Here is a 27,576-nt window from a genome sequence, read left to right on the forward strand (position 1 = left end):
ACATTTTCCTAATCCCAAAATAAACTATTGGCTCCAGAATTCTCCTCATCACACCACACAAATGTTTTACGTCATGTGGAAAATTATGACAGCACACAAACAGAGAGAGAGAGACAGACAGAGACAGACAGAGACACAGAGAGAGAGACAGAGAGAGTGAGAGTGAGAGAGAGAGTGAGTGAGAAAAACTGGCGAAACAATGTTTTCCAAAGGAAAAGGAAACAATTTTAAACTTTCACAGGAGCCCCATGGTTTATAACAGGGCTTTTAGAAGCCTTTGAAAACCTGTGTGTGTTGATGATCTCTAGATGAGGCCAGTGCCTAGTAAGCTCTTCCTCATGACAGAACATGCAGCTTGCAGCACCCAACCGCATGTTGCTCCCTTTAAGAGAGAGGAAGGAGGGAGGGAGCCAGACAGAGATAAAGAGAGATATGAGGGAACTGGAGAGAATAGAGAAAGCGAGAGAAAGAGAAAGAAGGATTGATAAATAATGAAAATGAAGAGAAGGCGAGGAGAGGAAAGCAATGGAGAGGGTAAACAGAGAACGATGAAGAGAGCAGGGAGAAATGAAAAGGCGGGGGGGGGGAGGAGAATGTTGAGTGTCAGAATGGCCCGAGGTTTCTGACTAGATACAAGTGCTATTTGAACAGGTGAGTGGAGAGCTGGTAAGAGATGAGTAAGAGAGAGCGTCTTCAATGTGTTTTCAGCTTCAAATGAGGCCAGGCTTAGCTCAGGTGACGCTCCACGGACAGCAGCCTATAGGCTCAGAGGGCGTTTTGCTTGTGTGAACTGCTGTGTACTCCTATACATCCAACAAACTGGGTCGTAACAGGATAACAGACAGGCCAACAGATCATTCCTAGCCAACCCACGCTCAACAACCCTCAGGTTATGCTTTACTGACTGCCTGGCTTCTTCTGAGAAGTGCTAAACTGTTTACAGTCACGTTGAGACCTATAGTGGATCACACTGTGACAGTATGTTACAGTGATGAGTAGTGTTCTACTGAATATACAAGCTGCCTGCATGCCATGACTTCTGAATGCTGAATTCACACTAGTTAGGCCAGAGCCTGGCTACTTTCAGGTCCAGAACATTATTTTACCAGAAACAACCTGCTTCTCATAAACTGAAGGAAAGTGTGGAGAACGGTGCCAGCCTAGGGTTTAACTCACGCCCACACCTTTAGATCCAGTTATCAGAAAAGACCCCCTAATTAGCAACGGTTTAGCTTCAAAAGTAGGCAAACCTGAAACCAAGGCGGACTAGAGTCCATGCCAACAACACGATTAGTTCTCGCCTCAACATTCAAGCACGCATGAAGTCCACCAAGACTGACGCACAAGCTGTCGTTTTACAGGCCTGGACTTCAGATTCCTGCTTCCTATTAGGCTTCATTATGTCATCTGACTGCATTTGGTGTATTCTGTCCTCCTCTCATCCATGGATTGACTTTTCCCCCCTCGGCAACTGGTTCCAGCCAAGCCCAATATTCCACAACAGTTGCTTAAATTGGCCTGGTAAGGTTGGGGGAGGAATCTAGCTATTGGCGTCTGGATGTGGGCTAGTTAGTCTGGATGTGGGCTAGTTAGTCTGGATGTGGGCTAGTTAGTCTGGATGTGGGCTAGTTAGTCTGGATGTGGGCTAGTTAGTCTGGATGTTGGCTAGTTAATGGGCTGTATGACGGGGGAGGGGAGTGGCAGCATGCTGCGATCATGGCAACACAACTATCGTAAACAAGATGGATTCCAGGAGTCTGGAAATCTTGCTTGTATGTGTGGGAGACTTCCTAAGTGAATACATTTGCTGTTCTCCTTCCTGGGATTCATGTTCATATGACCTCTGACCTGGAAACGGCTCACTAAACATCTCACTAAACACATCTGCAGCCAGAGAACAGCAACACATTTACATTTAGTCATTTAGTAGACGCTCTTATCCAGAGCGACTTACAGTAAGTACAGGGACATTCTCCCCAAGGCAAGTAGGGTGAAGTGCCTTTCCCAAGGATTTGGCACGGCTGGGAATCCACAACTTTCTGATTAACAGCCCGACTCCCTAACCGCTCAGCCATCTGGCCCCACCTTACAAAGAGTTATCAGATCTTCTCCCTATCTTGCTCCCTTTGTGAACTTTGCTCTGGGACCATTAGAACAGAACTGGAATAGAATCAATATCAGAGACTTTGGCCCTCCTGATATCAGTCTTCCATTCAACCAGAGCAGACACCGGGCAGATCAGTTGACTCCCTGTTCTGGTCCACAGATCTATTTCAGGCCTGCAAATTGAGCATCCAGTCTTAATGGCTCTTTTCCCCGAAAAACCACAGACGGGACCGGCTGGCTCAGACAGACCAAGTGAAACCACGGCAGCCGTGCCAGGCATCAGAGAGCAGAGAGCCCACTAAACTGAGCCCCAGACTCCAGACAGCAGACAGCAGAGAGCCCACTACACTGAGCCCCAGACTCCAGACAGCAGAGAGCAGAGAGCCCACTACACTGAGCCCCAGACTCCAGACAGCAGAGAGCAGACAGCCCACTACACTGAGCCCCAGACTCCAGACAGCAGAGAGCAGAGAGCCCACTACACTGAGCCCCAGACTCCAGACAGCAGAGAGCAGAGAGCCCACTACACTGAGCCCCAGACTCCAGACAGCAGACAGCAGAGAGCCCACTACACTGAGCCCCAGACTCCAGACAGCAGAGAGCCCACTACACTGAGCCCCAGACTCCAGACAGCAGACAGCAGAGAGCCCACTACACTGAGCCCCAGACTCCAGACAGCAGACAGCAGAGAGCCCACTACACTGAGCCCCAGACTCCAGACTCCAGACAGCAGAGAGCAGAGAGCCCACTACACTGAACCCCAGACTCCAGGCATCAGAGAGCAGAGAGCCCACTACACTGAGCCCCAGACTCCAGACAGCAGAGAGCAGAGAGCCCACTACACTGAGCCCAAGACTCCGCAGACGGCTCGAAAACAGAAGACTTCTGTCTGGTCTGGACAAGCTCCTTCTAGATTTTTCTAGACTCCAGGCTCCAAATAAGATGGTCTGAATGGCTCCAGTTGAGTCTTTGCTGTCTCTAATGTAGGCTCATGAACATGACAACACAGGTGTGGTCCAGGGGGACAAGGAGAGACCAGGCCCAGTCTGAGCGGTGTCTAGAGAGACAAATATCTCATGTCCTAATCTCTGATAACTGATCTGACTGGATTGGTGACAAAGGGATTTTGGGAGAGAATCACCCTGGACTGATGAGATCAGGTGTGTAATTTAGTCTTTTTTTTTTTTAAGATTTAGTCATTTAGCAGACACTCTCATCCAGAGCGACTTACAGTAAGTACAGGGACATTCCCCCGAGGCAAGTAGGGTGAAGTGCCTTGCCTGAGGACACAAAGTCATTTTGCACGGCCGGGAATCGAACCGGTAACCTTCAGATTACTAGCCCGACTCCCTAACCGCTCAGCCACCTGACTCCTGGTGTAAGGGGGATAAGGTCAGGACTAGACGTGTTTCCATCAGGATCCAGATTCATCTCGTCAGTGTGGGCTTCCTCCCAGGCGTAACACCTGGCTACTCTACCTGCCTGTTGTTTCCCTATGTTCACACATACCTACAGTCGGCCATTAAGCCTTCCGGGAAATACAATCATTATTTATCATTTTTCACTATGCACATTTGTGAACGTGTCAATTACAAAGCCTCTTTCATTCTTTTTCCTCAAACGTCACCTTCTGGGGATTTTTTTTTCTTTTCAAAAGTAACAAAGCAAACATTTACAGGGTAGTGTCTCTCCTAGTTAACTAACCGAGGACAACCGGAGTGGTATTTCAAGAAGCACGGCCAGGTTCTCATGAAGAGACGTACAGTACAACCAGTAATTAGCCATCTTAAGATCTGCATCAGCTACTGTACAGCCCTACAGAACATGTATCTGCCTGATGCTGCATTCTGGGGGAAACATGTGTAACAGAACCCTGAGAAGGTCAACATTCTTAGCTATAAAAATGAACAGACGTCAAAAGGACAATTCTCAGGCATTTGGGTTGGCTGTAGAAAACAAGCACCTGTTGCTAAGCTTGACTGTGGAAGGAGAACCAACTAGGTAGGGGTGTTCCTCCAGCTTCTCACTCAGTGCGTGTCTCAGTGTCAACAGGTCCTCCCTCCCTCCTAGTGGACAGGCCAACCTTCGGCCTGTCTCATCCAGGACAGCTCTCTGGGAGTCCAGAGTTGCCATGGGCCTAGGAATTCACTCCACACTTACAATAATGATTACTTTCTTAAAAAAAAAAAAAGCTCAAACTGTTCTTTTTGGGTCATATATTTGTCAAACATTGCATATCTGATATATTTGACCACACACTGATGTTACGCATGCATTTTGAATATGCAGGGTTGATAACAAAACAAATGGTATGCAAAGCAGTGTAAAATGACAGGTGAAAATAGTAGCATGAGCAGGATCAATTAGGATAATTTTAATACTAAATAACCATAATTTAAAGGATTAAAATATATTTAACTAAATAAAGCATTACATTATTTATACCCAAATTAAGGTGGCGTATCACATTTCCATTGTTCTTGATGTCGAGCCGATGGGTACTTTTAGTTTTAGCGAAACTAAAAGGTTTTGCCATACAACCTACCAACACCCAGCGAATTGCTGCCACCCGGAACCTGGCAGACAAATAATGCCTTTAATTACAGCTAAAGAGTGGCGACAATGTCCTCTTTAAAGACTCGGAGACAACCGAAAACCAGATAGTAGGCCTACATGCTATCATCAATTGATGTGCATCAATATAGAAATGCAACGAGTTAACACGAATAAAACTTGCTTTACTGTGGCAATCACAGTAGTCCGACTTTTGATACATGGGCAACAAAAATATTTCGCACATTATGACACGTGAGGGACACCGCCGACTAAATTGCTACACTGGGGGAAAATAATTTACATTTTAACTAAAATTCTTTATTCATCGGAGAGCAAGTGGCTTGTCTTACTTTCACATGGAAAGTTCCACTTATATACACCAGCATACTGCTGTCATGCGGACCGTCCGGAGCAGCATTTCGGTGCCCCGTTGTCAAATTACAGTGTGGAATGATGTGAGATAAATATGGCGTTGGATGGATAAACAGAAATACAAACGAATAACACAAACTTGTTATTTACCTTAGGACTTTGCCCACTGCCTGAAGTACCATTTTACAACTTAATCCACTTTTCACGTTTCTCTGAGAGTGCATATCCGAACTGTCTCCTGAAAGAGGATAATCTCCGACCATATCTTTGAGCACAAATTTACTAAAACTCTTCCTCCACGTTCCTCTCCGTTGAGACTCGAACCATAAAGATCACTACAGTAAAACTATCTGGAGAGGAAACCCGGGGGTTGGGAAAAAAACTTTAGTAGACGTCCTCCCCTTTCTGCACTTTGAACCAACCAGAAAGGCGAGAGTCACTGAACTGACAGCTTGGAGATCTTATCATTAGGGGGAGTTTCAGAGGGAGAAATGCTCGTCTTTCGCCATGGACTTGTTTCCTTAAAGAGGCACCACAAAGTTATCACCTACTAGACATGTATCGCCGCCATAATCAACTGCATTATAGCAAGCGTATCAAACAGTTGGAAAGTCGACGTAGTAATAACACCTTTGTTACAACTGTACTAGTTAAGTTTGTTAGAGTTTGTTATAGTTGTAAAGTTCCAACTGTGTTAAGTAATTTACTTAGTTTTAATGACTTGAAGTAAAAAAATAATAATAATAATAATAATATTATATATGACTATAATGTATCATAGTAAAGCAAATATATATTAATTTAACCTCCACAGGCTCTTTTCTCTCTCTAGAAACGGAATAAAACCCCATATATTGAATAGGAAACAATAAATATACTCTTTAATTTAAAATGTGACTGCATTTGTGACTCTTCAGCTGCAGCAGAGCCTAGCTGCAGTGGATCCTAGCTGCAGCAGGGCCTAGCTGCAGCGGATCTTAGCTGCAGGGGATCCTAGGCTGCAGCAGGGCCTAGCTGCAGCAGGGCCTAGCTGCAGCGGATCTTAGCTGCAGGGGATCCTAGCTGCAGGGGATCCTAGCTGTAGGCCTGGGTGGCACGTTGAGACAGCAGAGCAGCATTCCTAGGCTTGACTGTAAACCCAACCTGGAACTACGCTACATTACTGGAGCAGGAGGAGGAGGAGGCGAGTAGAAACTTGATTTTGGCAGATCACAGGATCAGAGTTGGAGCAGCTCAGGTGATGATGCAGAGTCACACCACACACCTGCCTCAGTGGAGACGGACAGGGTTGGTAAGGGCCCAGGTGTGCATCCAAGTTGCTCAGGTAGTTTAGGTGAAAGTCTGGTGATTGCTAGTGCAGCATTCCATGTTAACCAGTTCAAACTAAGAACGTACAGTCGTCATGGATACTTGTGAAGGCCCACCCCACGACTGGAACGGAACGAGGAGAAGATAACATTCAGGCTCATACTTTCCATTCACAGGTTTCCTATCGTCTCTGTAGTGTTCCATTTGACTTCTCTCTTTACGTGGCTTCACTTCTCCTAAACATGTCCAAAGTCGTTTTCCCTCCCTTCTGTGACCCAGGGAGAGGTGAGGGAGAGAGACCAGCAGCTCCCCCTGCACTCCTACTGGACCAGGGAGAGGTGAGGGAGAGAGACCAGCAGCTCCCCTTGCACTCCTACTGGACCAGGGAGAGGTGAGGGGGTGAGGGAGAGAGACCAGCAGCTCCCCCTGCACTCCTACTGGACCAGGGAGAGGTGAGGGGGTGAGGGAGAGAGATCAGCAGCTCCCCCTGCACTCCTACTGGACCAGGGAGAGGTGAGGGGGTGAGGGAGAGAGACCAGCAGCTCCTCCTGCACTCCTACTGGACCAGGGAGAGGTGAGGGGGTGAGGGAGAGAGACCAGCAGCTCCTCCTGCACTCCTACTGGACCAGGGAGAGGTGAGGGGGTGAGGGAGAGAGACCAGCAGCTCCTCCTGCACTCCTACTGGACCAGGGAGAGGTGAGGGGGTGAGGGAGAGAGACCAGCAGCTCCCCCTGCACTCCTACTGGACCAGGGAGAGGTGAGGGGGTGAGGGAGAGAGACCAGTAGCTGGGGGGGGAGATACCAGCAGCCAGCTGTAGCATGGACACTCACAAAGACACACTAATCTAGAGGATCTTTGGAGCCCAGCATGATCCTAGAGAGAGCGTCAGTGTGTGTGGGTGTGTGGGGGGGTGGGTGTGGGTGTATGTGGGTGCGTGAGTGTGTGTGTGTGGGTACAACTTCAATAATGAATGTAGTCGATAGAAATCAAAACAGTGCATGTCTGAACTTATTCTTATGAGTGTGCTATGTACCTATGGTTCTGTGTTCGCTCAGAGATGTAAAGTCCCCTGTATGGTCCCTTTACTGATCCCCTATACCACACACAGGGGAGCAAGGCCCTCTCTGCAGCCCCACCAGAGAGCTGGCTGAGGGGGGAGAGAGGAGGGAGGAAGCCGGGACCTCTGGAGCAGTCTCTCTGAGACAGGGTGTCCTCCAAGACTGAGGAGTCTGGAGCCAGGAGTGTGCGGTCTCTCTGAGACACGGTGTCCTCCAAGACTGAGGAGTCTGGAGCCAGGAGTGTGCAGTCTCTCTGAGACAGGGTGTCCTCTAAGACTGAGGAGTCTGGAGCCAGGAGTGTGCAGTCTCTCTGAGACACGGTGTCCTCCAAGACTGAGGAGTCTGGAGCCAGGAGTGTGCAGTCTCTCTGAGACAGGGTGTCCTCTAAGACTGAGGAGTCTGGAGCCAGGAGTGTGCAGTCTCTCTGAGACAGGGTGTCCTCTAAGACTGAGGAGTCTGGAGCCAGGAGTGTGCAGTCTCTCTGAGACAGGGTGTCCTCTAAGACTGAGGAGTCTGGAGCCAGGAGTGTGCAGTCTCTCTGAGACACGGTGTCCTCTAAGACTGAGGAGTCTGGAGCCAGGAGTGTGCAGTCTCTCTGAGACAGGGTGTCCTCTAAAAACTCTAGAAACTGCAAGTGGCAGCTCGGATCTAAGATGGATTCGAGAGACCGCAGATAGAGTGCGGCTAGTTTGGTTTGTTAAACGTTTTAGATCAACACTTGTGTAATTGTTTTTGTTGATTTTATGTAAAGCACTTTGAGCTGCAATTCTTGTATGAAAAGTGCTATATAAATAAAGTCTTACTTACTTAATTACTCTAAGACTGAGGAGTCTGGAGCTAGGAGGGGGCAGTCAGAGGAGAAGCCGTCTGGCCCTCCTCGAGTTGACCACTGAAGTGAGAGCAATTCACATCATGGAAACCCATTCAGAGGAGAACTTTCCATTAATTTACCTCCAAGTATTAGATCAGCCCTGTGGCCTGAAATAGAAGAGCCGGCATTCAGGCCCACTGAAGCGAGAACAGGGCCTCTGCATTTACTATTAAGATGGAAGTCGTGACAATGTCAATGTCAGGTGGCAATTACCTAAACTGGAGTGTTCCTTGACTGAGAAAGCCAGTACTTTGGGAGGTGAAGAGCACAATCCACACTCACGGAACAGACAGAAATAGCAATGTTACGATACACAACCTGGAACCCGTGGTACAAATCACACCTGGCCCTCATGCGTACACTGGCTTGGTGGAACGCCAACTGAAGCATTCTTTTGTCTGGTGGGCAAACAGCCGGATGATTATTCACCGAGTCACAAACAGCCCTCTCCTGCCCCAGCATGAGACATGACTCACCTGACACCTGGAGCAGCAGGGCACTCCGTGACACACAAACGGCATGAAGTTTGTAATGAATCTAAAAAGTTTCAAGTATGAATTCAACTTGTGAGCATTCAGGATATGACTAACTTTTTATGGAAAGTTGACCCACATCTGTGTGTGTGTGTGTGTGTATTTGTATGTTGTTCAATTGTAACTTGTTTAACTACATGCTCTTATGGTTCTTCCCTTTGGCACTTGTTTGTTTTTTTCACAATGTATGCTCATGTTTTGGCTACCCGCAATGTTTCGGGTAGCCAATCTTTTGTAAAGCTAGCTCTTGGAAGTCGCTTTGGATAAAAGCATCTGCTAAATGAATAAATGTAAATGTAATGTGTATTTGAAGATTCCCTTTAAACCTCAAATCTAAAATATCGTAACCCGATCGCTAACTTTAAACACAAACATGCTTGACTGTAAGACTTGCTTGTGTGGAAGAACAGGCAACTGTTCCTGACCCTCAGACCAGCCCGTAGCAGAAGCTCTGGTTTAATAATAACACCCCTCATGTCTCAAGAACTCTTATTCAGCACCATGTTAGGTCAATATAAACCTTGTGATAAGTAGTTCCTGAACAGCCTTGGTGTTTGAAAAGGCCATGAATTAGACAGAGCAGGTTTTCTACAGGAGGAAATTAGACGTGATGTAACTTTCCACGTCACCAGACTCCCAACAGGCAGCTAAGGCAGATGACCTCCTAGGAACAAGTCACAGAAAGATAGCTTTGTACGTCACTAACAGAGAATTATGTCTGACTCACAGTAAAGGTCATGACACCGAACCAAGGTGAAGCCCAATTCCCATGCAGCTACCCCCCCCCCCCCATGCCCCCCCCCATGCGAAAACGTTCACCAATGAATCTACACACAATGTTTCACCATTTTAGTGAACAGCTTCTCTCAGTCTTGGCAAGCTCAACAGGTTGTATCTGAAAGTCAAAGTGGACAGACAGGCCTTTTATTTGAGACAAAGAACTGAAAAGCTGCCAGCAACAGATGATTCACACTCACCCTCAGCAGATGTGCCCCAGGCCTGGTAACAGCCTAAACCCAGCCCAGGCAACCCACTGCCTCCAGCCAATTGCATCACAGAACAACCCTGACTGACAGGCCAACTGATCAATACAACGGCAGGGTTTGAGTGATTCAGAGCTGAGCCCGACCTGCAACCCATCAGTTGGAGACTGTGGAGGCTGTGTGTGTGTGTGTGTTTAGGTTTTGTGGAGTGTGTTTAGGTAAGGCCTTAGTCAGTAAAAACACAGTGAGTTGAGGATCTGCCTGTGGTGGTTTCAAGGCAGAAACACAGAGGTCATCAGGTCTAGGAACCCAGCAACCTGGCCATGAGCTAGCCCGCTGACCCAGGGTCCGACTGCTGGCTCTCAGAGAAGGAAACACACAAGTGTGTTACTTTGTAGACTGTGTGTGCAGGTCAGTTTGTGTGTGTGTGTGTGTGAGTATGGTGGCATGCAAGTGTGATCGCTTAGCGTGTCTGTGCACGCTCACATGGGACCTTGTGTGTGCGGCAACTAAACCTGGAGATGTGAATCTGCGTTTGCAAGTCTGGGGGAGCCTGTCTGATGTGATAAGCAAGTCAAGCATCACAGTGTTAACATACAGCTAGCCTACTAAGACATGTTCTCTCTTCACCTAGTGTAAGGCAGAGTTTCTTTGTTGTGACTCCTTCCGGCCTGCCTTCTCCAGAATTTACATCTTATCACCGCTTTACCTAGCCTCCCTCCCTCCGCTCTACCTAGCCTCCCTCCCTTCGCTCTACCTAGCCTCCTTCCCTCTGCTCTACCTAGCCTCCCTCCTACCTTTTTGTTCTCTTTGCATTCCAGCGGGAGTAGAGCTGCCAGTAGAGACATGCCATGTCCTCCCTCCCCTCCCTCCCTCTCCTCCCCCTCCCCTCCCTCCCCCCTTCCCCTCCACCCCTCCATCCCCCTCCCCTCCACCCCTCCCTCCCCTCCCCTCCTCCCTCCCCTCCTCCCACAGGCTGAACAAAGGAAACAGTAAAGACAGAGAGAGCAGAAGTAGTATGAGACTCATTCATCCAATCAGATTGAGGAGAAGACCCCTCTAAATGAGAGAGGAAGACTGGAGAGAGAAGAGGAAGAAGAAGAGAAGCAAAGAGGAGAAGAAGAGAGAGGGGAGCCGTTTGGGACAGTCAAGAGATAAGGAAAGGAGTGATATAAAGAAGAGTGTGTGCGGGAGAAATGAGGGAGGTTGTCATGACATGCCCTGGCCACTCCCTCGCAAAATTCCCCATCATACACAAGGAGTATGCAAAACATCCCCTGAACCCATGACGGCCACCTGTCTGGGGAGTCTACGGTCAGGTGCTGTGTACCTGTTGGGGGGGTCTGAGAACTGCCCCGTCACCGTCACAGTCAAGCTTGAATGTCACCACAGTAACCTGTGGCCAGTTAGCACAAAGACCAAACAACACACTGAAACAACACTAGCTAATAGGGAGGATGTCTGAGCGGGGCACGTGCTGCTCTGAGGGAGGGGGGGGGGGGCATGTCAGGCACCCATCACCCACAAGGGGATGATGGAAGTCCATATATTATGAAACAATGAAAAAACAAAACTAAGTGTGCTGGTCCAATACAAGTTTCTCTTGTTGCCTCACACTTGTTTGTGTCTAACACAATGTTTGTACTGTAGGAGCACAGGGCCCAGAGCACAGGGCCCGGAGCACAGGGCCCGGAGCACAGGGCCCAGAGCACAGGACCCGGAGCACAGGACCCGGAGCACAGGACCCGGAGCACAGGACCCGGAGCACATTGTCCTCTGAAGGGTTTCTAAAGGTAAATACAACAAGTCTTTCCTGGAAAGAGGGGAAAAATGCAACCTTGGCAACAAGTAGAGACACACACACACAGATACACAAGCATTCCTCCATCTCAGATAAAATATCAGGACTGAACATTTCTCAATCGAACGTAAAAATGGATAACATATTTGGCGAACAGCAACAAAAAACCAGTACCAGTCTGGAAGCTATCAGAAATGTTTCTTTTGGAACCATTTGGGTCTGATACACTGCATGTGAGACCAATGCTCTATTCTGAGGGAATAAAAAAAGAAAACAAATGGAACTAGTCTGATAAGCAACACCCCCACCTACAGGGCAGGAGGCAGTACTGCAGTACTGCAACACTGCAGTCCACAGCTGGAGGAACTGCACTTCCGCTGGCTCGTTTGAAAAGGAAAAACCAGCCTTCCGGTCAGCGGCTAGTGTCGACCTTGCGGTCTGAGTTGAGTGGAAGTCCTTCTCCAGTAAATACATTCTCTGCTCAGCACAGCCAACCATCCCATAACCTCCATCTGTCAGCAGTCAGACCCTGAGGTGCTGCGTACAAGCCAAGTTTTCCATTCTCCGTTTCGGAGCCGGTACGTCAGAGATGAAGGACTGGGTGGGGAGCAGGGAGGGAAAGGGATGATGCAGGGTGTGTGTGTATGTGGGGAGGGGGGGGGGGGGCAAACAAATGTTTCTGTTTTGGACAAGTACATTAAGCTGTTGGACAACTAAAAAATCTGTCTCACTTGCCCGAAGGACAAGTGGCCAAAAAGATGTCAACCCCTGGATTAGACGTTAGAGTCTTTTTCGTCTTTCCTAAAACCGAAGCCTAAATCATGTCTCCAGTTTATGCTGCTGCCTCCCACTTCCTGTGAAGGCTATAAACTCCAATGTGGTTAGTTTCCATGAAGAGATGGTGGAGGGGCTTCAACTATATTTAGAACAGAGTCAGAACAGCTGTGCTTTCGAAAATAAAATGTAAAGATGAAGACAGACAAGAAATAAAAGGGGGAGAAAGAGGAGGGGCAGAACCAGACTGAGGGAGAGGAAAGGAAGGGGAGGGTGGTAAGGGGGGAGGAGGTGAGGGAGGGAGGAAGGATCTCTGTCCTGCTGGGTGGACCACTGCTGCATCTGAAGGATGGCGGGACGCAGAGAGAGAAGTGTGTGTTTAGGGTGGAGAACTGGGGGCTACTGAGAGAACAGAGCAGTCCTTTCAGACCCAGAACTAACCCAGCGAAGACACACTGCATACAGAGAGAGGGAGAGGGAGAGCGACTCAGACCTACATGCTAACATGGGGGGAAGCACTGTGGGACAGGGAAGGAGCACACAGGCCAGGTAGCTAGGGAGTAGTGAGTTAGGGAGTAGTGCGCTAGGGAGTAGTGAGTTAGGGAGTAGTGCGCTAGGGAGTAGTGAGTTAGGGAGTAGTGAGTAGTGAGTTAGGGAGTAGTGAGTTAGGGAGTAGGAGTTAGGGAGTAGTGAGTTAGGGAGTAGTGAGTTAGGGAGTAGTGAGTTAGGGAGTAGTGAGTTAGGGAGTAGTAAACTAGGGAGTAGTGAGTTAGGGAGTAGTGAGCTAGGGAGTAGTGAGTTAGGGAGTAGGAGTTAGGGAGTAGTGAGTTAGGGAGTAGTGAGTTAGGGAGTAGTGAGTTAGGGAGTAGTGAGTTAGGGAGTAGGAGTTAGGGAGTTAGGGAGTAGTGAGTTAGGGAGTAGTGAGTTAGGGAGTAGTGAGTTAGGGAGTAGTGAGTTAGGGAGTAGTGAGTTTGGGAGTAGTGAGTTTGGGAGTAGTGAGTTAGGGAGTAGTGAGTTAGGGAGTAGTGAGTTAGGGAGTAGTGAGTTAGGGAGTAGTGAGTTAGGGAGTAGTGAGTTAGGGAGTAGTGAGTTAGGGAGTAGTGAGTTAGGGAGTAGTGAGTTAGGGAGTAGGAGTTAGGGAGTAGTGAGTTTGGGAGTAGTGAGTTAGGGAGTAGGAGTTAGGGAGTAGTGAGTTAGGGAGTAGTGAGTTTGGGAGTAGTGAGTTTGGGAGTAGTGCTATGAGAGTTGGGTGGTCCAGGCCTGTTCTGATCTAGCTCATTACCTCCTAAACTAGGTCGTTTAGCCACAGATTCCTTAATTCTGGGAATGTCCTTGTAGGCAAACACAGCATCAACATGGGCAAGACCAGAATAACTAGGCCAGCCTTTCCCACATGAATAACAGCCATCTTGATCTCATGATCACAGGTTGAGACTGAAACAATGGCTGTCGTCTGGGACACACTTCCCCTGTGCCTGGGGCTGGGGCCTGGGGCTGAGGCCTGGGGCTGAGGCTGGGGCGGGGCCTGGGGCTGAGGCTGGGGCGGGGCCTGGGGCTGGGGCTGGGGCCTGGGCTGGGGCTGAGGCTGGGGCGGGGCCTGGGGCCTGGGGCTGGGGCTGGGGCGGGGCCTGGGGCTGGGGCTGGGGCGGGGCCTGGGGCGGGGCCTGGGGCTGGGGCGGGGCCTGTGCCTGGGGCTGAGGCTGGGGCGGGGCCTGGGGCTGGGGCGGGGGCTGAGGCTGGGGCGGGGCCTGGGGCTGGGGCGGGGCCTGGGGCGGGGCCTGGGCCTTGGCCTGGGGAACACCAGCCCCAGAGGCCTAGAAGCTTCTCTAACTACAGTGGAGACACCAGCAGACTGGTGCTGTCAGATAATGTGCTGCATGACAGCAAGCATCCTGTGTTTTGACCACAAACAGAGGGGAGGGGGGCCAGAGGGGAGGGGAGGCCAGAGGGGAGGGGGGGCCAGAGGGGAGGGGGGGCCAGAGGGGAGGGGGGGCCAGAGGGGAGGGGGGTCAGAGGGGAGGAGTCTGGAGATAGACATGCTGTAAGATGTTTTTCTCCAGAACAACATTTTTGAGATGGCAGAGAGACCACGGGAGGGGCACTGACCGTCCTGACACACACACACACAGACACACACAGTCTCTGAATGATTGCGGGGGGATGTTGCGGGTGGTGATTGGCTGCTTGATCAGGAGCACCTGGTTCCTAGAGAAAGCGGCCTGTGATGACATCACCACCCGAGGGAGTGTTGATGACGCTCTAACAAAGGGTGACACCCTGCAGGCCAGCAGCTGCTTTACACGCACAGAGACTACAGACACACACAGGTCACTCTTCAACATCTAGCATAGAACTGAATGTCACTTTCTCAGAACATGCCGGAGTCAGCACTGACTCCTCTCTCTCCCTCCAAAGAGCTGCGTGAGAAGAGCTCTCAGATTAAATATAGCCCAGGAGGTGTGAGAGGCACGGAGACCATAAACATGATGTGGGGGTGAACGAGAGGTCGTGGAGGAGGGGGGGAGAACAAGCATGTCCACTTCCTGGGAAGAAACGTTCCTTTCCCTCTAAACGTGATGTCCTAGCCTTCCCTCCCCCCTCGGTAACTGCCCTGCCCCCTCGGTAACTGCCCTGCCCCTCGGTAACTGCCTTCCCCCCTCGGTAACTGCCCTGCCCCCTCGGTAACTGCCCTGCCCCCTCGGTAACTGCCTTCCCCCCTCGGTAACTGCCCTTCCCCCCTCGGTAACTGCCCTGCCCCCCTCGGTAACTGCCCTGCCCCCTCGGTAACTGCCCTCCCCCCTCGGTACCTGCCCTGCCCCCTCGGTAACTGCCCTGCCCCTCGGTAACTGCCCTGCCCCCTCGGTAACTGCCCTGCCCCCTCGGTAACTGCCTTCCCCCATCGGTAACTGCCTTCCCCCCTCGGTAACTGCACCAGCCACGTCAGATGGGAGATAATGGAAACAAATGAGGGGGCAAGGCTGCCAAGCGCACTGCAGCACCGAGGCAATTACCAAGCTATGCAGCCCTGAGACAGAGCTAGAGAGACACAAACAGAGAGAGAGAGAGACAGAGAGAGAGAGACAGAGAGAGGTAGAGGAGAGAGCGAAGTGAAAGTGATCGAAAAGAGAAATAACAAAGAAATCTCAAGGTCTACAGTCATCGCTCTGTTTCACTCCAACCCCCTCCTTTTACCCTTGCCTGAGACAAACTCCATAAACAGGAAGTGAGGCGCCCAGGCACTTCCTGTCTCCCCTGAAGCAGGCCTCTTGTTCTCCAGAGAGCAGGAGGAGTAGGGGGAGGGGCGGGTTGGTGGTGGCTAGGTTGGAGCTACTGCTGTCCCCAGAGCAGTCCTGTACCCTACCCTTCCTTCCTGCTGTCCCCAGAGCAGTCCTGTACCCTACCCTTCCTTCCTGCTGTCCCCAGAGCAGTCCTGTACTCTACCCTTCCTTCCTGCTGTCCCCAGAGCAGTCCTGTACCCTACCCTTCCTTCCTGCTGTCCCCAGAGCAGTCCTGTACCCTACCCTTCCTTCCTGCTGTCCCCAGAGCAGTCCTGTACCCTACCCTTCCTTCCTGCTGTCCCCAGAGCAGTCCTGTACTCTACCCTTCCTTCCTGCTGTCCCCAGAGCAGTCCTGTACTCTACCCTTCCTTCCTGCTGTCCCCAGAGCAGTCCTGTACCCTACCCTTCCTTCCTGCTGTCCCCAGAGCAGTCCTGTACTCTACCCTTCCTTCCTAAGCAACATCCTCATGATACGCAGGTTACGAGGACAGGTCTAAAAAAATATCAGTTCTGTTCAAGACTCTGTTCAGTTCCACTCTGCTGTTGGGATGCCACTGAATTATCGAGCTGCATTAGTGTCAAAAGGCTAAGTGCGTCTTTATGGAGGCGAGTGCGCTGACAATGCAGAACTAAATGCGGAGGTAAGGTTACCTCAAGGCCGTCTCATTCTTCATCTCCTGAGCCAGCACCCAGTGAGGGCTAAACACACACACACACACACCTGGGGTGGATCAGAGTTACGTAAATGGCCTGCTCAGAGGTTTGCAGTCCACAGCTGTGAAAACAGAGAGGACAGTCGGCAGTCCAATCCCTCATCTGAACTGACCCCAACTGACCAATCACACGGGACCCCCTGTGCCAGTCAGACAGGACATGCCAGTTTGTGTCACAGGGTTCCACTGCAGCCTGGCCGGGGCTGTGGCCCTCTACACCCCACAGGGTTCCACTGCAGCCTGGCCGGGGCTGTGACCCTCTACACCCCACAGGGCATCTGGGCTTGTCCAGGACACTAACCTGGTAGTGCTGGCGTGGTTTCCCCCTCTGAACACACAGGGAGAAAAACACACTGCTCAAGTCATGTGAAGGCCAATCTGATTAGAGTCTGTCTACAGACAAACAGTGAGAACACACAACTGAACTACCTGTCAAGCTCTCACAACTCCTGTGACATACCCTACCCTACCCTACCCTCCCCTCCCACCTACCCCCCTGCCCTGCCCTGCCCTGCCCTGCCACCTACCCCCCCGCTCTCTGCAGTGCTAGGCTACTATTTGACCTGTCTTGTAGCAGCTGAGGTCAATGAGGAGCCCCGTCACCTGGGTGTGTCTAAAACAAACACCAGTCAATCTAAACCCCACACAGCGTTGCTGGCAGGGCATTCTGATTGGCTGGTTCTTGGGTGTTCACGTGCAGCAATGATTGGTTGTTTCTTCTGCCTAGAGGCCCTTGAGACATCAGAGCTACCACCTACCACAGGCTTGGCTGGAAAACTTCCTTTAGGTATTGAGATTTCATAAAGATGGTCTGTGTTTTCCCCATTGGCAACGTCATGCATGTACACACACACACACATGCGCGCACACACACAAACACAAACGGAAAGCTGTTCTCCTTGCTAAGGGAAGGAGTCCAAACACAGCTCTGAATCATACAGCCCAGAGCTCTAATCTAACACAGCTGTGTGTGTGTGTGTGTGTGTGTGTGTGTGTGTGTGTGTGTGTGTGTGTGTGAGATACAATTTTGCCGTCATCATCAAACCCCCTCCTAAAGGACCTAGGTTATATTTAGAATGTTACTGCAGCTAAGACTAGCCTGCACTGGTGGAGACCACAACCACACCATTCAGAAGTGAACCACCCTCCACCTCTCCTGCTGAAGCTAAACTGGGGCTGGAGTTCGGTACTAGCCAGGCTAGCTGAGGCTAATCAGCTAGCTTGGTAAACTATAATTAAACTGAACTATAGATAGGTTAGCCAAGGCCAACTCTTCTAGCTTGGTAAACTGCAGCCTTTTAGCTAGGTTAGACAAGGCCAACTCTGTTAGCTTGGTAATTTGCATCTTGTAAGCCAAGGTAACAGTTAGCTTGGTAAACTGTATGGTTACCTATGCTATCTTGGTGAAAAGAGGCTTCAGGGTTAAAGTCTGAATGTCCGCAGCACCCAAACCCCCCCCAGCGTCCTCGAGCAGGAACACTGTGTTCAAACAAACACAGCAGACCTGAGGGGCGCAGAGGAGAGAAGGCAGAGAGACAGAGAGCATACAAGGAGGAATGCCATTCCACTCCAACCATCCTAGGCTTACACCGGCTACATACCATTTCCCGTGAACCAACCCCACCTCACTCCTCCTTCCCTCACCCAAACTCACACCACTCTGTCCCTCTACTTCAGGCACAAGCTCTGCCCACTGCAGTAACATTGTGCTTAAATGTCTCCTCCGAACCACAAGCCAATACCCGAGAGAGAGAGAGCGAGAGAGCGAGAGAGCGAGAGAGCGAGAGAGCGAGAGAGCGAGAGAGCGAGAGAGCGAGAGAGAGAGAGAGAGAGAGAGAGAGAGAGAGAGATCCACAATCCCTCTCTAAGGAGAAGGGAGGAGAAGGAACCCAGAGGGAGAGAGCCTAAAGTAGAGTTAAACAAAGTTCCAGTGTCAGTACTGGAATGTACTTGACAGACAATAATAAATAGTCCAGATCCAAACACGTCCTAAAATGTCTTCTCCAAACACCAACTCAATAGAAAGGGAGACAGACAGAGAGAGGTAGGGAGGGAGGGAGACAGAGAGGGAGACAGAAAGAGAGACAGAGGGAAAGTGAAGAAAAGGTAATACCTATAGAAGAAGCAGTCGCAGCAGACTAGCACCCCCATCCAGCTGACTCCAGAGGCGCAGCAGTAATATGAGCATCAGATCCAGCTCTGTCTCTCTCTCTCTGCCTCCTCCTCTCAGATTCCCTCCTTCGATCTCAACTACAGGTAAACGGGGGCCATACACGAGAGAAGTCCTCTTGGCGGAAGTTAGGTCAAACATACACACAGTCAGCCAACACTCATTCACACACACACACACACGTGACACACTCGCTCTTCGGAGTCTGCAGTAAAAGGAAAATATTTCAGTCCCAACTCTTGAGTGTGTTCCTTGTGTTCTCCACGAAAGCAAGTGACTGGCTCTCTCCTCCTCTCTTTCTCTCTCTCTCCTCCTCTCTCTCTCTCCTTGCACTCGCTCGCAGGCTGCCACTTGAAAGGCGGGAAGATTACGTTGGCAAACATACTGGCATAAACAAACCACTGACTTTGGAGTACGGTAGGATCGACCCCGAGGGAGAGAGAGAGAGAGAGAGAGAGAGAGAGAGAGACAGACACACACAAGAGGGAGGGAGAGACCTTCCCCATGTCAGCAATCTTTGTCATCTATAAACATCCAAAACAAACCAAGACACAAACCCACCCCTTCGCCGCCCTTGTGGACATGTCACTACGAGCAGCAGGTCACCTACTACAAGATCAGCCCGTCACCATGACCGAGAAACCAGATTGGTAAATTAATGACTGGCTTGTAGCAACGGCACAGATGGCTGACTGTCAACTCTTCAGTCAACAAGGGTCGCACACACACACAGGAACACTAGACACACATGTATGTTGTTCAAACTCCTTTCACATTAACAAGCTGGACGAATTGGGAGTGGCTAGAGCTATAGAACACACCCCAGCACCCGGCCAATCACAGAGCAGAGCTGTGTGGGCAAATGAGGTGAAGGACAAGAGGGGTGATGTTAAGGACTTCTCTCTACTACACCTTTCTCTCCCTCTCTCTCCCCACCCATTTGCACCTCCCAGGATCTCTCTCCTATGCTAACCCACTCTATCGCATGCTCACTCTCTCATATCTTCCAACCAAGAATGGAGAGGCTCTCTACGTCAGATGGAATATCGTACTGAACAGTGCATGCACCCATGTGTGAGAGTGTGTTCAAGGAGACAGACAGGATGAACATTTTCCATGATAAGACAGACCAGTCACACAGAGCCTGCACTGAACACACTCAATGTGAGACCCGGCACTGGCTCCAGCACTCCACCGAGCAAGCCAGACCCCGCACCGAGCACGCCACCTACAGACCCCGCGCCGAGCACGCCACCTACAGACCCCGCGCCGAGCACGCCACCTACAGACCCCGCGCCGAGCACGCCACCTACAGACCCCGCGCCGAGCACGCCACCTACAGACCCCGCGCCGAGCACGCCACCTACAGACCCCGCACCGAGCACGCCACCTACAGACCCCGCACCGAGCACGCCACCTACAGACCCCGCGCCGAGCACGCCACCTACAGACCCCGCGCCGAGCACGCCACCTACAGACCCCGCGCCGAGCACGCCACCTACAGACCCCGCGCCGAGCACGCCACCTACAGACCCCGCGCCGAGCACGCCACCTACAGACCCCGCACTACTGCAGCACTACACAGACGCGTGTGTGCAGCTCAGGGTTGGGTTCGATAGTAACGGGGACAAAGCGATGGATCTCCAGAGGTCTATATTATATAAGAGGGACAGTTCTGTGTTCTGTTCAGTTCTCAACTCACGCAGTGAGGGGGGGGGGGGGGGGTGGGTGGGGTGGGTTTTAAGGGTGGACAGCCTTGCTGACAGTAACCAGACCTATCATGATCTAAAACACACACAGGGAGGACGCTGTAGGCTACTTCCTGTTCTCCTCCTCTTATTTCTCTCCTTTATTGGATGAAAGATGGGAAGAGGAGCTACAGTTGCACACTAAAGCACTTTCAGATCCAATGACATCACTCCCCAGCACCCCCACACACAGTCCTCCCTCCGTCGCCAAGTGCCACTTCTGGTAAGACTTTTAAATTACCCCCTCAAACCTGCATGCACAAACGAACAAACAAGCACACACCGTTCTCTACACACCACGACATTTTAGCAGAGCGACAGCAGTGCTCATATGTAAACGGAGTGTGTGTGTGTATAGAACTCGTAAGTCTCCTTTGTGTTTCAGCCGTGTGTGTGTGTGTGTGTGTGTGTGTGTGTGTGTGTGTGGGCAGAGGAAGGGCTCCACCTGATAAGGGCAGAAGGAGCACTGTGCCAGCTAGGAAGGGAAGGAAACAGCCATTACCTCAACACTCACTTTCAACAATTAAAATGTGTGTGTCAGGTTAAATATTAGTTTTTGGGTGTACTCTTGAAAGAAAGACTTGTCAGCACATGCAAATAAATAGAAAATAAGGTAATTAGCCATAGTTTTTACCAAGGCTGGATTTACATTTAGTCATTTAGCAGACGCTCTTATCCAGAGGATTTAACTGGTTTAAAATTGGAGGAAGTCTGCTGTGCTTGGTGGATGGAGGAGGAATACAAAGACAAGTCTATTCATTAAACTTGTGACTTAGAGATAATATAAATGTGGTGAGGGAATGAATCCTTGCTATGGGTAAGGGAGAACTCGTGACTGGGGTTTCAAACAGTTAGGACATGAATGGACCACACTAGCCCTCATGTGGAGACAGAGACACAGAGAGACAGTGAGAGAGAGAGAGAGACAATGAGAAAGAGAGAGACACAGTGAGAGACAGAGAGAGAGAGAGAGAGAGAGAGAGAGAGAGAGAGAGAGAGAGAGAGAGAGAGAGAGAGAGACAGTGAGAGAGAGACAGTGAGAGAGAGACAGACAGACAGACAGATAGAGAGAGACAGAGAGAGACAGAGTGTGTGAGAGAATTGCTAGGTGATGGAGCCAAAGGGAGGCATGTCCCTGAAGGGTAGAAGCCCCCAGGCTGCTGATGCTATGTCATAAGGATGGGTAGCACGTTTCAGATTCCTCTCATTTAAGGAAAGAAAACAAGCGAGACAAAGAGAAATAAAGAGAGGAAAACCATGAGGCAGCGTGACCACCCCTATAAGCAAGACAGGCCTAGGCGGTCTAACCTGCAACACACGTGGGCACTACAAAGGCAAAGCTACAGGGTGTAAGAGGGTGATTTGATTACGTCAACCATCAGACACGATGATGAATTATTATCTGTAAGGTACGTTATTCGCGACAACTGATGCTGTCCAAACCATCTCCACGTTCTTAAACAAAGGAAACACAGAAAATCCAACCGCAGCAAAACGAGCAAATACGACGTTAGACATGCCTAGCATTTGTACACAAAAAGGGAGCTCTTTCTGAATCATTCATCAGTAAACTTCTAACTGACCCCCTCCCTAGATACGAGAAGTAACCCGAGAAGTCATCGAGCTAAAGCCCCTTACCTATTTAAAGTATAGGAGCCATTCCTTTTAAACCTCATCCCGGACGTTAGGAATCGGATAAAGAAATCCAGAATTGTTTGCGTTTAGCTTTCGGTGCTCCTCGAAAACGACCGCGTCTGACGGCGGCAGACTCAGGAACAATACAGGCAGAACGGATGAGTCCTCGTGCAGACCGCTCTCTTCTTCTGTTCTCTCTATCGCTCCTTCCAGTCCTCCGCCCCTCTCGCTGCCCCAGCCTCTACTGGGGCAGGGTTTTGAAGTCGAGTGCAAACCGATAGGTGGTCTCGGAGATGTCACAACAACAAACGAGCGATTAAACAAAACACCATTGGATCGTTACAGATCGCTAGTCGAAACTATAATCTCGATCATTTAAGCTGCTTTGTGTCCACAGACAATGACGTAAATCACAGCAACTCTGTGAAGGCGTACGTGGTCTCGCAGATTCCACGTAACTTTAAAGGAGTTATTAATGTTATACAACCATTAGCCTACTATATACCATCGGTCATTACTCCCCCCCAAAACGATATACGCTACAAAGATTCCAGAAACGACTGACGCAAAAAATATTGCATCCGCTTCTGTTTAAAAAAAAAAAAATATATGTTTAGCTTTTTCCATCCAAACATAGAGACACACTCGTCATCTCACGTTTCAAGAGCGTTTCTTATCTGGCAGACTATATTTTGGCGCCAGCGGTAGAGGCAGAGGACAGAACAGTTTCCAAAGATGCACTTGTCAACAACTGAAGGGTGAGACGGAGATTTGAGCCGAGAATAGACATGAGCATCCATTAATACCGTCTAAACCCATTGGCTCACCGCAAGCGCGTGTTTGTGTGATGGACTCCTTGTCCTTACCTTACAATAATGTGTAAATTTCTATGAAAAAATGACCAATACACATTCGACAATGCCTTTAAATCACCTTTCAGTCAAAGAATGGCTCTTCCAGGGCCATAGAAACTACCTCCCTAACCTTTCAGACTGATGTGCTGACAGGTTAAAGGTGTAGCCCCAGCTGTCATGGCAACACGCTGGTCCAGTTTACCCCAAACATAAACCCCCAAATTATGCATTAAATGTTTGACAAATATGACTGAACCTGCTCTTTATTTAATTAGTCACCACAAGAAGGGTTGAATATTGACCACAGGGTTAGGGTTACACAGTCATGAGAAAAATAGGACATTAAAGACTTTGTTTTGACATAGGCGAGATTTAAAATTTGTGCAGGGGGGGGGGGGTTAAGAGACAACCTGAAATTGTGCATGATTGAGTGCAAGTGTGTTTGTTTGAGAGAGAGTGCAGCTAAAGCTGTTTACAGTTGGCGCAAGATTAGTTAGTGAGACACAGACAAGTGATTGTCAGTAGAATTAGAAGGGCTGTCACAGGGTCACACTGGTTGCCTTGGACAGGGTTGCATTAGACCTCGAGACACACTGGTTAGGAAGAGAGGAAGGAAGGAGTTTGGAAAGAAAGCATTAAAATGGAAGGATGAAAGAAGTGAAGAATAACACAGATGGATGGAGAGAACAGACATCAACAGTACAGACTTCACTGCTTACTGCATGTGTGTGTTGGTGCACATGTTGTGTGTGTGTGTCCACATGTTGTGTGTGTGTGTGTGTGTGTGTGTGTGTGTGTGTAGTTACCGGCTCTTAACTCTCTGCTGCATCCACTGCTCTTTCCTACAACAGAGCAGTGCAGCTCCCAGGTGTGTGTGTGTGTGTGAGAGTAAGGGGGGCCAAGGGGAGGGGAGACCAGAAAAACAGCGTAGCACCGGAAGCGCTGATCAATCGCTTTCAGCCCCCCCCCCCCCCGTCCTCCCCCCCGTCCTCCCCCCTCACTGCAGAGTTACGTAACCAACACCGTGGGCGGAGAGGCTGGAAGAGGGAAGTAGGGAGGAATAAGTATTAAGGGAGAAGAGAAAAGGTAGGAGGGGGAGGGGAGTGCAGACCCATGATAAACCAGGCCCTCCTTTCGTCCATTTCCTTCACCTACTCATTTCTTTTCTTCCCTCCATTCATACCAGCCCTTCTCCCCTGAATCACTCTTTTCTCCTCAGTCATTCATCCTCTCACTGTCTCTCTTTCCCCTTCACAGCATCCCTACCCCCCCCCTTTCCCCCAAACACATCGAGACCTCAGTTTGTTGTTTCCTTCACCCTCTTCACTGTGACGACAATCGCTGTGACAACCACCACCATCTTTTTAACCCTTGTCATCACCAGTAGCAGGGAGAAAAGTGTATATTCGTTTACTGCTTAAGACACCAGGCCAAGAACATAGATCTTACCCGAACTATGTTCTCTCTCTCCACCCTCCTATCTCTCCAACCTCTCTCTCCAACCTCCTCTCTCTCTACCCTCCTCTCTCTCTGCCTTCCTCTCTCTCTGCCTTCCTCTCTCTCCACCCACCTCTCTCCCTCTCCTCCCTCCTCCTCTCTCTACACCCTCCTCTCTCCAACCTCCTCTCTCCTCCCTCCTCTCTCTCCTCCTCTCTCTACACCCTCCTCTCTCTACACCCTCCTCTCTCTCCACCCTCCTCTCTCCCTCTCCTCCTTCCTCCTCTCTCTACACCCTCCTCTCTCCCTCTCCACCCTCCTCTCTCTTTCTCTGTTCCTGTCATGGTGACCGTTCTTAGGCAAAATACTTTAGTGGGTGAAAGAAGCTACCAGCTGGGTAAGCACATGTCACTGTGTGCCAGGTCTGCTAACAGCACATGGTGATGCTGATAAACACTGACAGTCTGTGACAACACCAACCCTCAAGACATAATGACTCGAGTTGGACTGAACCATGTAACCCTGGCATGCAGACAGACGCACATGCACACACACTTCTCAGCAGGGGCCTGGGCTGGGAGGTCGGAATGAAAGAGCCTACAGAGAGAGAGGCAGGCAGACAGACAGACGCCAGGGGTCTATGTTCAACCTACAGCTCAAACTATCCTAAAGAGAAGGCAGCCGTAACTCATCTTATATAGCTGCTCCTCGTGTCTCTAGGAGGAAAATAACACGATAGAAACTGGGCCGGGGCCAAAATGTCCCTATTAATATTGGCAACTCATCTTCTGTCTTTACACAAACTCTGAGGCACATGTGAATGCTAGGGGGGTGCTGGAAGAACCTTAGACTGAGCTGGGCTGCACCCACGTGCAGTGCAATTATCTTGTGATTCTTTAGAACAATTCCACTCTTGAGCAGGAAATTGCATGCCACTCAAGCCATACTGTGATACTTCTTCAGGAAATTGTTCTTGCCTACCTGGTCCTCTCCTCATGTCTGTTCGGACGATCCTGTTACTGGAGATGTTTCCTGCATGGACTGCCCTCGCCCAGGAGACTCACAGGGAAACGGTGGTGATGGACTGCTGTGCTCTGGCGCCTCCTGCTGTTCATCAGGAGTAACTACAGTTCTAGGTCTGAGAGGCGGGGTAAGCAGGTTCCTTCCTTCCTGTCTGTCTGTCTACCTGCCTGCCTGTCTGTCTCATTGTCTGCCTGTGTTTGCCTGCAGCTGGTTGGCTGTCTAACAGCAAACAGGCCTACAAAGGCCTAGCGAGGCCTTGGCCCGTAGGCCACCACAGAAGAAGAGAGGGAGGACAGGAAGTCTGAGGGGAAGAGAGAAGCTACTAATAACTGCCTGACTCGTATGCTGTGGCTGGACTGACACAGTGAAAAGAGCGAGATAAAGATGAGACAGAGAAGAGGATGTGAGGAGCGGCTGATGATTGGCAGGTACGAGGTCTGGTACTGCTGGTGTGCCGCTGGAGCTGGTCATGTGACAGGGGTGAGATTCCAGAGCCCACACTACACTCAGCTAAGGGCAGCACTGTTACACAACAGCAAGATCCGCTATCACGCTCAATGTCTCTCTCTCTCTCCCCTCTCTTTCCATTCTTACCCACTTTCTCCTTCAAGTCTCCTTCACAGACACCACTAAACACCTCAGGGACATGTAACCCAATTCATTTCTGTTCTTCATGAAAAGGAGAAGTCATTATTGATACGCTTGACCAAAAAGATACACATTTGCAGCACTTCAACATGTTTATTTTGTGCACCAAAGGTAAAGCTGACAGGGAGTGTACCGCCCCCGTGGGTCAGTGTTAGGTATAACACCCATGTTGTCCCATCTCCATACACCTGAGTGCTTCTAGCCATCTTACCCTGCCTGGAGTTATCTTATCAAACATTTATTATATGTGAAAGCAATTTCATCTACAGTTGTAGAAGTTCTGAACCCTGAGAAGGGTGGGTCCTCCTACACCATACACACACACACAACTGAGGCATGGACTCCACAGCATGATTATGTAACAGTGTGTGTGCGTGTGTGTGTAGTTTGGGGGGAAAGGGGGGGCCTGTGTGCGCTCCAGTGCCCTCAATCCAGCACCGTCTCTACAGAACTCCAGAGCTGGTGCCCTGGACTCAGGTGAGAGTGCTGCATGCTGCAACACAGCTGCTCATGTGCTACATGCTGCAACACAGCCGCTCATGTGCTGCATGCTCCAACAGAGACGCTCAGGTGAGAGTGCTGCAACACAGCCGCTCATGTGAGAGTACTGCATGCTGCAACACAGCCGCTCATGTGCTGCATGCTGCAACACAGCCACTCAGGTGCTGCATGCTGCAACACAGCCACTCAGGTGAGAGTACTGCATGCTGCAACACAGCCACTCAGGTGCTGCATGCTGCAACACAGCCGCTCATGTGCTGCATGCTGCAACACAGCCACTCAGGTGAGAGTACTGCATGCTGCAACACAGCCACTCAGGTGAGAGTACTGCATGCTGCAAGAGAGCCGCTCAGGTGAGAGTACTGCATGCTGCAACACAGCCACTCAGGTGAGAGTACTGCATGCTGCAAGAGAGCCGCTCAGGTGAGAGTACTGCATGCTGCAACACAGCCACTCAGGTGAGAGTACTGCATGCTGCAAGAGAGCCGCTTATCTGGAGCTCCAGGTAATGATTTCTGAAGAGAGACAACATTGCTGTTGAGTTTTTCAAATGTATTCTTTGGGCCCTTTGAGCAGCACAAACTGAGCATCCCTGCTCCCCTGAACCCTGCAGGCCAGCAGGCCAGATAAGATGCCATATAATACAAATCAGTACAGTCAGAGGCTGCATACCGGATATTACCCTACACACACACACTGCCCTGCCACAGACTTGTATTGAAGGTGTAAATCCAGGTTTAGTTGTGACTGTCACTCACAGCATATTAGGCCAGTAGAACAAAGAGAAACATTGATTTCCCCTAGAAGCCTGTGTAGCGGCTAATTACCAGCTATATAATACACCAGAGGACAGGACAGGGGGTGAGGGCGTGGGTGGTCAACTATAAATATCAAATGACTGTGTTCCTGTCCTCTGACCACACTTCTTTCTCCTCTTTCGCTTCTCATCGTTTATCTCTCTGCTCCAACAGTCTCAGGCCTCTATCTGAGGAGAACAGCCTGCCCACACACACACACACACACACACACACACACAACAGCCTGCCCACATCCACAGCTGTCTGTCAGAATGAGGACGGAACACAAACACACACCAAGAAATATACCGCCAATCAGCAGTACTTCCTGTGTTTGTGCATCTCGGTCTTTCCCTCCCCCTTGTGAGGGGGTAAACGGTGACTAAGGCTTCCTGGTTCCCCTGTGAGG

The 27,576-nt window shown here is 50.1% G+C and overlaps 1 protein-coding gene across 4 annotated transcripts in view; it reads right to left on the reverse strand.

The window, feature by feature from the left end:
- The window catches only part of mob2a (MOB kinase activator 2a), a 45,211-nt gene that overhangs the window by 8,017 nt on the left and 9,618 nt on the right, over window positions 1–27,576 (reverse strand). The window contains exon 1 of one of the 4 annotated variants that reach the window (XM_067234665.1): window positions 21,911–22,466. The exons of 1 other annotated variant lie outside the window; for it this stretch is intronic. In XM_067234665.1, coding sequence (XP_067090766.1) covers window positions 21,911–21,948 — 38 coding nt within the window. In that variant the 5' untranslated portion in view covers window positions 21,949–22,466. Of the gene's footprint in view, window positions 1–5,184; window positions 5,360–18,467; window positions 18,554–21,910; window positions 22,467–27,576 lie in introns of those variants that run through there. 2 more of the 4 variants (XM_067234667.1, XM_067234664.1) reach the window with 2 other exon arrangements.

The sequence above is a fragment of the Osmerus mordax genome, chromosome 4, assembly GCF_038355195.1.
Source record: "Osmerus mordax isolate fOsmMor3 chromosome 4, fOsmMor3.pri, whole genome shotgun sequence".
Classification (NCBI taxonomy): domain Eukaryota; kingdom Metazoa; phylum Chordata; class Actinopteri; order Osmeriformes; family Osmeridae; genus Osmerus; species Osmerus mordax.